This window comes from Mesitornis unicolor, unplaced genomic scaffold (assembly GCF_000695765.1).
Source record: "Mesitornis unicolor isolate BGI_N332 unplaced genomic scaffold, ASM69576v1 scaffold4941, whole genome shotgun sequence".
NCBI classification, from domain to species: domain Eukaryota; kingdom Metazoa; phylum Chordata; class Aves; order Mesitornithiformes; family Mesitornithidae; genus Mesitornis; species Mesitornis unicolor.
Window position 1 is genome coordinate 92,296 of NW_010164332.1, and position 9,209 is coordinate 101,504.

Below are 9,209 nucleotides of genomic sequence, written 5' to 3' on the forward strand. Positions count from 1 at the left end.
CACATCATCTATTCTGAGCTATTATGTTAGACTCTCTCCATACAAAGTGGAGACAGTGCAGTCCTTCTAGACTGAGACTCCTCATCCTGACCATCCTGGTTTTGAGGTAGGGTGGAGGCAGTTCTGGAGGTCCTGGACTGCACAGAGCGCCTTGAGGAATCCCCTAATCATCCTACTGCACCTGCTTTTGGCTGTGAAGCTGTGGCCTGCGTTTGGAGAAAGCACTTGGTCTGCATTTAAGGATTGCTGTGTTTCTAGGCTAGTAACTGCTGAAAAATTTGTTTGTGAGGAGGTTTGCATTGCCACATAGGTTGCAAGAGACCCGCTAAAGCAGTACACTCCCAGGGGCTTTGGGATTATTTGTTAGTGTTACTAGGAAATGGATTTTCAAAGACTTGTCTTGAATATTTAACAATCTATTTAAATGCTTAAAATGCAGACAGTATTACAGGGTTGAAACGACCTTAACAATTCCTTTGAGGACTACATTTAGTTACTGTTTAAGACATAACGTTTAAGACAGCTGCCTATGCCGTAAGTTCTCTGTAACTATGTGCTTCTGAGCCTTGTCTGTTTGTTCCTGTTTCTCATCTGATGATTGCTGTGGGCATCCCTGCTGGTCAACAGCCTCAGGTTGCTCTGGCACTCAGCAGACATCCCATCTTCTGTGCAAGGAGCCTGCTGAAATTTTCTTTGATCACCATGTGAGTTGGCTTTCTTGGATGATGTTGGATCTGCCTCAGGAGCAGAAGCCAGAAAATCCCAAGGAGACACATTCTGTTGTGGTTGACACCTGTTTTAAACACAGGTCACAATATTGTTCAATTCAGGGCTTTTGAAGTCAAGAGGACCCCTCTGGGTCTGGCAGAGTATTTCTTCCCAAATCACATCCTTTTCCATTGGCTTTACTGAAGTGAGTCTGCTAAATGTCTTCTAAGCTAAGGATGAAAAGAGCACAGGGAGATATGATGTGGTGTTTCCTCTCTGGTCTCTTTTATGCATGGGAAACCATTTATATTTTTGTGAGTACTAAACAAACAGAAAAGATCTGTTCTTTCCCAGTAGGAGGCAGGCCTGGTCCTCGCGACTCTTAAGTTTGCACCAGGCATTTTATTCTTACCAAAGTGAATCCCGGGCCAATTTGTTTTTCCAGTTCCCTTCCAGTTCTTCTAGTTCACTTTTCCATTTCTCTATGTTGGCTTTGCAGATTGCAGTTCTTGGGGTCAGGCACATTTTGGAAAGTGTTTGTAGAAGGGGTGGCTCTAATTTCTTTTGGGAGCTTCTGTCTAACAAATCACTTCTGAAAACCCTGGCTGTGTGTGTGTACCATAGGCAGGGAGTGTGTGCTGGCCAGATGAACCAATTCTCTGTCTGACAGACCTTTCTTCTGTTAACAGGCTGTGGGACATCATTTGATTTTCACAAAAAGATAGACAATTTGTTTCTCGTTGGTACTGAAGAGGGAAAGATCTATAAGGTAAGTATAAGGAAAGGGCTGTCGTCCCTTGTTTTACATCTCCTGACCCCTTCTTGTCTTTCAGGTTCATAATCTTAACTATTTGCTCAGGCAGCAACAAAGTAGAACTTCAGAGCCTGGTCCTGCCCTTGGATCCCTGTGGTGAGCCTGAGACCAGCACAGAGACACAGAGGGTCGCAGGGAGCTCTCTGCACATACCCAATTAAGACCTGATTTTGCAGAAAAGTTTTTCATGCAAACTGCATCCCAGAATGCTTTGCAGATTGCAGCTGTGCAAGTGAGGCGCTAACTATGATCAGAGCAGAAGTTCAAAGGCATTGATCCTCTGTCCGCATGGCTATGGGGAAATGGCAGGAAAAACCTCATCTCTTTTGCTTTTTAGACCTGTTATCCCATGAGCAGCAAGGCTAATGAAGCCTTGTTTCCTAGGGATTGGTGTCCTGCGGCCCTTCCCTTCCACAATTATGTCCCAGATTCCTTCCCCCGTCCCACTTTCTCCTTGCACTCCTATCTCCAGATCCTCACTATCTACTCTAATCCTTCCTCGCTCTGATCATGTCCATGCTGTCAGGAGGTCAGTGATCCCACCTCCACACTATAAACCTTGATTCCTGCAGACAGTGCCAGTTCCCTATGCCTTGCTGCCCAGCCTCACCTGGAAGCTCCAGCCATGTGGTGAGGGCAGCAGCCAAGCTTTGTTTGCCCTTCCCAGGATGGGCACACTGCCCAAATGTTTGCATTGTATGGCCATCCCTTTTTACAGAATGTGTAAGCCTTAGCATTGCCAAGTCCCATGTACACTCAGCTTTGGCTGAAATTTCCAGTGAGGTCAAAAGTTGTTTGGGAGGAGCAACAAGCAGACAGCAGGACACAATTGCTGTGTTTTCTTAAGAAGTCAAGCTGAAAGTGAGAAGTTCTGAGCTTCACTGTATTTAGCCTTGAAAATAAAGCCAGTAGCTGCTTATTCATATAACTTTTACTTGTACAGCATTCCTCTGAGCTGGCTTTGAGGTTTTGTTAATATCGGAGCCACAGCCCTTTAGTGTGGGAGGTGGACCATCAGCAGGAGGCTGATGTGCAGAGTAAATCTATCCAGCCATCCCTAGAGGATGCTGTAAGCTCCTTCCCCATATCCTGTCTGTAAAAGAGAAACAAAATAGAGAAAAAGAACCCAAAGAAAATAGTATTCTGAAATAAATATCAATCATTTAGGCAAGACAAACTTAGCATGTATGTATCCCTTCCAGAGTGATGTTGTTGATTGAAATCTCTCCCTCTGCCAGGCAGTGTCTAGGGAGGATTTCTGAGCAGTGCTCACTTGCATTGGACAAGACAAGTGCAGAAGGGAGGTGAGAGAAGTGGGGGGCTGGTCTGATGGGCAATGGGCAGTCAGGTAGTTGCAATGGCTTTTTGTTGATGCTTTCAGGATACAAAGCATCTGTTCACTCAGAGGCAGATGTTCCGAGTTGGCTGGTCACCCACAGGAGTTGGTGCCCTGTGTGTTGTACTCCAAATTGTTTGGTTACTGTTGTTTCTAGTCCTGATCAAAAGGCAGTGAGGAACCACATGTTTTAACTTCCTCTGTGCTTAGCTGAGTGATGGATGTCAGTGGGTGTGGCAGTGGATGCCGGTGAGGGCCATCAGTTACTCTTCAGGAGAAATGTTCAGGCTGATGTCCTGACTGAGTTACATAGCAAAGGAAATCCTTCGTGGAGGAACATTGAATAGGAACAGAATTTGGCCACATTTGCATTGACAGAACTGTAGGTGTTCCTGACTTAGATGATCTTCAGTGAAGCTAGAACTAGGATTGGGTTTTAACATAAGGAGTTATCCCAGCCATGAAACCATGCAGATATTTTAACCACTTTATGGGTGGAAAAATGCAGGGAGATACTGTTACACAGGATCTTCTCTTTTATTGGTGCTAAGGCTGATTTCAAGGTTACTGGTAAGCAACAAAACATTCCTGGTGAGCCTTAGCAAAAAGTGGGACCACTATCACATTGTGCAACACTGCCCTATAAATCTCAGGTGTTCCCACAGGCAGGAAGAGGCAATCTTCCATCAGGTTGTGTGGACTAACACAAGGAAGATAAATCTTGTGTCTAGCACAAGCAGGCCTCCACAGTATCCACAAAAACAGGGGGAAGAGTGCTTGCATCCTTAGCATCCCCTGAGAGTTTGCTACAAGCAGGTTCAAAATTTTGGGATCAACTGTGGCTCCAGGCATTTCTTAATGACTAGCACCTTCCTCACAGCCTTTATTCAAACACTGGAGGTTTGAACCCATTACTGGAGCTACCTGTGGACTTCTTCCCAGAGCCCTGCTCCACTTGGATGCTGAGGACAGTGACAGTCCTGCACCCGTTTGAGCAGCTCTCGGGCCCTGTGGCTGCACTGAGCAGGACTAAGCTGCTTGGGTCTGTGTTGCCACTGCATGCTGAGTGAGAGGGACAGACCCCTTACATGCTCTATGAGTCAGGGACCAAACGTGGGCTGCTCTCCACATGGGCCGAATTGTAGATTTTTTATTAAATAAATTGAAAAGTGAATTTCATAGAGGCATTTTTTCCAGATGCCAGGCATGCCCACAGATAGCATGATAATATATTAATTCTTTAGCTGCAGAACAATTATGGTGAATTTTTTAAAATGGCTTAGTTAATAGTGTTTCTGAAGCCAAGAAATCATTATCTTAATTACACACAGACCTATCTATTGCCCTTTTATGTAGAGGACAAACTGTTTCTGCATTAATATGATTCTGTAATGCAAAACTACCTCTTTGCATATCTTACTTGCAGTTTAGGAATTGTTCAGCTTTGGTATCAAAATGTATGTTCTCTGAGATTCATATTGAAACTTTATTGTGGCTTCAACTCTTTGGTCAGAGTAATAGGGCTTCAATGGAAAAAGTGTTATGAGATTTGAACATATTCATGTAAGAGAGGAGGTTTTTTTCAGTCTTAGGCAGTTTGCTTGAGGTGTAACAAATGAATATAATAAAACTGTATAGAAGGAAAAGGTGATTCTAATTTTAAACAAAACAAATTTCATTCATACTCATTCTCTCACACTAAGCACCAGGATATTTGCATCTGTGTGGTCAGGACAGGATTTCTTGTGGTTATACAAAGGACAAAGGATGCTGACTGTTGACTCCTTATAACATCTCTTGGGTTTTCCTTAAATGATGATGACAAACTGGTTTCTGGACAGGCTCTCACTTCCAGTGACCCTTTAGTAATGGAGAGATCATTTGCCTCAGTGTCTAAACTTGCTTTGTCCTAGGCAAAGTTGTTTTCCTTATCTGGGTATTTTATGGCTTGAGTTCTGTTCTTCATCTTCTTGCCACCTTATCTTTGGGGCTTCTACTTGTTCTGTCTGGTTATCTAGTTATTTGACTGACTGCTTTTGCCATTAATTAACACAGATCCTTTCTTTTACCACTTCCTGCTGTTTCTCCCAGTGCCTCTTTTTCCATTCATAAGCCTTGCTACAAAAATTAGCATTTCTGTTACAGATCTCTACAAGAAGGCACTGAGCAAAACCCAAGGAAAACCTCTGGAGTTGGTGTCCACAACAACATGGGACATGTTTGTATCAGTGGTTTCTGAAGAGCAGTTGTGTGTCCTGATCTGCCTGAGAATGCCAGTGTTGGGCAGTACTCTTTCTGTTGCCAGATAAACACTTCCCTTCAAAAAGTTTATTTTTTTGGATTTCTATATTGCCTAAAGTCTCAGTGTTTCTGTTGGTGAACTAAAGAAACTCTCTACATTATAAGGACATGAATAACGATCTGTTCACCATGGATGCAGCAAAGTTTTGTGTCAGACTAACAACTAGAGTAAACTGAAGCACTGTTAATGAAGATTATTCATAAGTTTTCTGTCCTTGGAGTTCTCCTTTCTTCCCAGTATTCCCCCGCTATCCTTTGTAGCCGTGTCACCAGGCATCTTCATACTGGTTTCCTGTATTGCAATAGACACATTCGTGCTTTCCTATCTCATCATAGAAATATCATTTACTATTCACACACATCTACCAGCATTTAAAAGGGAGAAAAACAATCTCAGCAAATTGGAGCAGTGCTCTAGAAGATCAGACAGGCTGCACAAATGCCACCTCCCTGTATCTACTCATCCACTTCAAAGCTGTCTTGTCAGGAGTTAGGCGTCACATTTTCCAGTGGTTTTGTTTTCATCCTGACATGTGTCTAATAAGTGTAGGGTTGTTAAAGTGAATAGTAGGGGAAGACTTTGCCAGGAGTTTTAGTTAGCCCAGAAACAGTTTTATTTGTTAAAGTCAGACTTCCTTCTGAGCTTTTACTCAGGTTTGTGGTGTTTCTTCCAAATGCATTTTGGGAAGATAATGGCCTTGCCTCCCACATCAGAGAGGATACCAAAGGTTGGGGTGAATGTGGTGTAGAGCTGGTAGGCAGTGCCAGAGCATGGTGCCTGGCTTTAGACTGCAGCAGACATGCAGGGATCGTTTCTCACAAGGTACACAGCTGGGCATCTGCTCTACAGAGACTTTTTTGCTGTTTATTTCATAGCAAAACCACAGATCCCTCTCCTGTTAGGGCCTGGGCCTCAGTGCTGGACCAGACATGCAGACTACAAAGCCAGTGCCATAGATCAGCACATCCCAGAGCGTGATGGGCGTCCCATATCTGTGCCTGGAGAGCTGCACTGATCAAGGGCTCAGCCCCAACAAGGCTTTAGAAACAGCACTGAGTATTACAGTTCTGTTGGATGCAGACAAATCTGGTTAGGATCTCACTCTTCAAAGTCCTTAGGTATTAGGGACCTTCAATCCACATACTTGGAAGGATAGACGGATAAAGCAGCTTCTCTGTTGTGTTAATTACTCATGACCCATTCTGCCTGTTCCCAGCAAAGTGACTTTCAAAACAAGCCAGGTACCAATTTTCCTGGTGGCTGAACATTAAGAATTATGAAGTAAAGTTATGAAACATGCCATTAAAGAAGATTTCAGTCCTGTAATTACACACAGGCACAGTGGCTCAAACACAGGGTATGCATGAAACTATTAGCAAGCTATAGACACCGTCAGTAAATCTCAGTGGGACATGAGCTGCTTTCTCGTTTCCTTTTCCTACCACAGCAAGACTCCTGGGAACGCAGGAGCTGCTGCTGTGAATAGTTTAGTACCCTCAATCCAGTACCTGCCCCAGTGCACAAGGGCATTGGAAGAAAACAGGTCCAAGTACCCAATGAGTGTCATGTGTAATAAACAGTTAAGCCTTATGATTAGTTTGAGCTTTAGTTTGCAAGAATTAAAGTCATGTAACACTTCAGCAATCCAGCTGCTTGGGCAGATGATGTGTTGCTGCATTCATTAGGGAGTAATGAAAGGTGCTGAAAAGTTCTTGTAGTGACAGTACTGGGGCAGACTGACAGAAAATCCTGAAACCAACCCCAGCCTGCTGTGTAGATAGAGCTTGTGTGGGGGAACACAACCAAGAGCACATTGCTTGTGAGATGAGGTCCTTGCTGATGAAGGAAGCCTCAAGTCCACTCAGAGGGGAGGAGGTTTGTGGAGAATAACCTCATTTTTCTGTGTACACAGAACTGACAGGATCTGGATCGAGTCCTGTATTCTGCTCATGCAGACAATCAGATTGTTATTTCCCCCTTCATGAGCTCACACACAAAGTGACTCTTCCAAGGCTCCCCAAGTGTTTTCCAGCTCTTGCACACATTCTACATTTTGCCATTCAGTGGCACCCGCAGCTGTGATGCTGGAGGGCTGACCCTTGCATGCATGTCCAGTGACTGCCTAGTTCACAGGCTGCTGTTGGCTGCGGTGCAGGGTGGCCCACCTGCCCATCAGGGACATACCTGAGCGCTTGCCAACCTCTTGTGGTTCTCATGTCCCTCCGAGAAGTCATGAGAGGCATAAGAGAAAGCGCTGCAGAGCTGTTCGATGGAGCAGGCTCTCAGAGCAGGCTGTTGCAGGGTGATGGCAAAGAAGGGATTTCTGGCATGTTACCACGATCCTTAGAGCCAAACAATCTGATAGGTCATTCTTGTGCTGAGAGTACCATTACTGGAGGTTTTACTTGTGACACTTAAAATGTTCACAGTGCTGTGTGCTCCTGAGCAGTACAAGACCTGTTTTCCCCTGCCTCTCCTGAGAGCCTTTTACAGAGGCATGGCAGAAGCCCAGGTTGGCAGGAAGGCGATGGAGCTCCTGCAGTGGACAATGGGCTTTGGGGCCTGGCTCTGGCAGTAAACCCTACCAGACAATTTCAATTCCTACCTCTTTGTATTGCAGAGGGAAGCTTGGTGTTGCCTGGAAGTAGGGTGAAACAGCATGTGCTAAATTATTTCATTTCTGTAGCACCTCTGGGTACCAGCCACCTCTTCCCAGGCAGCCCAGAAGAGCCTGGGAGGCCATACAAGTATTCAGAGGCATTTTCTGCAGGAATATGATCTCCAGAAGAAGGTCTAGCTCTGATTACTGACTAGTTCTTTCCATTGCAGTGTTCAAAATCCTACTCAAGCCAGTTTCTGGATGTGTTTGAAGCCCATCAAATGGCTGTGGACTCAGTCAGCTGGAACCCCTACCATTTGAAAGTCTTCATTTCCTGCAGCTCTGATTGGACAGTCAAGATCTGGGATCACACCATCAAGTAGGTCTGCTTATACCTCACTCTCAGTTTTCCTCCTAGGTGTTGATATTGCTAATTACTCTCTTATCTCTGGTTTTGGGGCTGATGACTCAGATTTGTACTCGCCAGGTATGAGGTATGAGATTTAGCTTTGGCTGCCTCAGAAGCTTGCCAAGCAGTGCAGCTCAGCACAGCACCTGAGTGCTTCACTTTGGACCTGGCTTTCTTCAGGCAGGACCTACTGCGGCAGGGTTATTCTTCTGGATCAATGCTATAGAGAAATGTCAGGGACTGGCTTATGGCTTCAGGGGCCAGACACCTCTTAAGAGCCAGAGAGGCAAAAAAAAACCCAAAAATTGAACTTTTAAAAATACATAATGAAGTTCAGGGTTAGTGGTTGAGGAATGCCTGGTTTCAATCAGGAAATTGATTTTGTTGTAAATCAGTCAGAGTCAAATATTTTCTGTTGCCAATACTGCTCTAATATTCAATGTTGTTGTCAGAAGTCCAGAGAGGGAAAATCACTTTTTCCCCTATTATTATCAACCAGAGAGACTCTATCTTGCCGTGTGTGCTGGGGAAAGGCTTCCAAAATTCTTTCAGAAATAAAGAAACATGCTACTTTTTTCTTATCGCAGCAGGACCAATCCTGACCAATTTGGGTTGATGCTCAGCTTTGTTTTGCCTTTGGCTCAGCCCCTGGCTGGTATCTGATGTAGAGAAATACTTCATCTCCCACTTCTGCAGCTGGCCTTGAACAACACAGTCTGCAGCATCAAAGTGTTTGTAGCTCAATGTTTCACTTCCAGAGCAACATGTGTTTAAATGAGTTCTTCTCCCTGGATCTTTTTTAACAGGACTCCGATGTTTGTTTATGACCTGCGTTCTGCTGTAGGGGACGTTGCCTGGTCCCCATACTCCTCCACGGTCTTTGCTGCAGTCACCACTGATGGCAAGGTGAGAGGCTGGGAGCAGCACTGCTCTGATTTGAGCTGAGAGTAAGTCAAGGAAGATTAGGGCTGAGCGTGGGAACAGGTCAGCCCAATCCTGACCAAGCACATCAGGGATCTGTGGATCCCCCACCAGCAGGAA

At 44.7% G+C, this 9,209-nt stretch overlaps 1 protein-coding gene across 1 annotated transcript in view; it reads left to right on the forward strand.

Moving 5' to 3' along the window:
• DNAI1 (dynein, axonemal, intermediate chain 1) overlaps positions 1–9,074 on the forward strand; it is a gene marked incomplete at both ends in the record, with an annotated part of 89,978 nt that extends 80,904 nt beyond the window's left edge. The window contains 3 exons of the mRNA XM_010194269.1: positions 1,398–1,477; positions 7,990–8,138; positions 8,975–9,074. Coding sequence (XP_010192571.1) covers positions 1,398–1,477; positions 7,990–8,138; positions 8,975–9,074 — 329 coding nt within the window. The remainder of the gene's footprint in view (positions 1–1,397; positions 1,478–7,989; positions 8,139–8,974) is intronic.
• Positions 9,075–9,209: the final 135 nt, after the last annotated feature.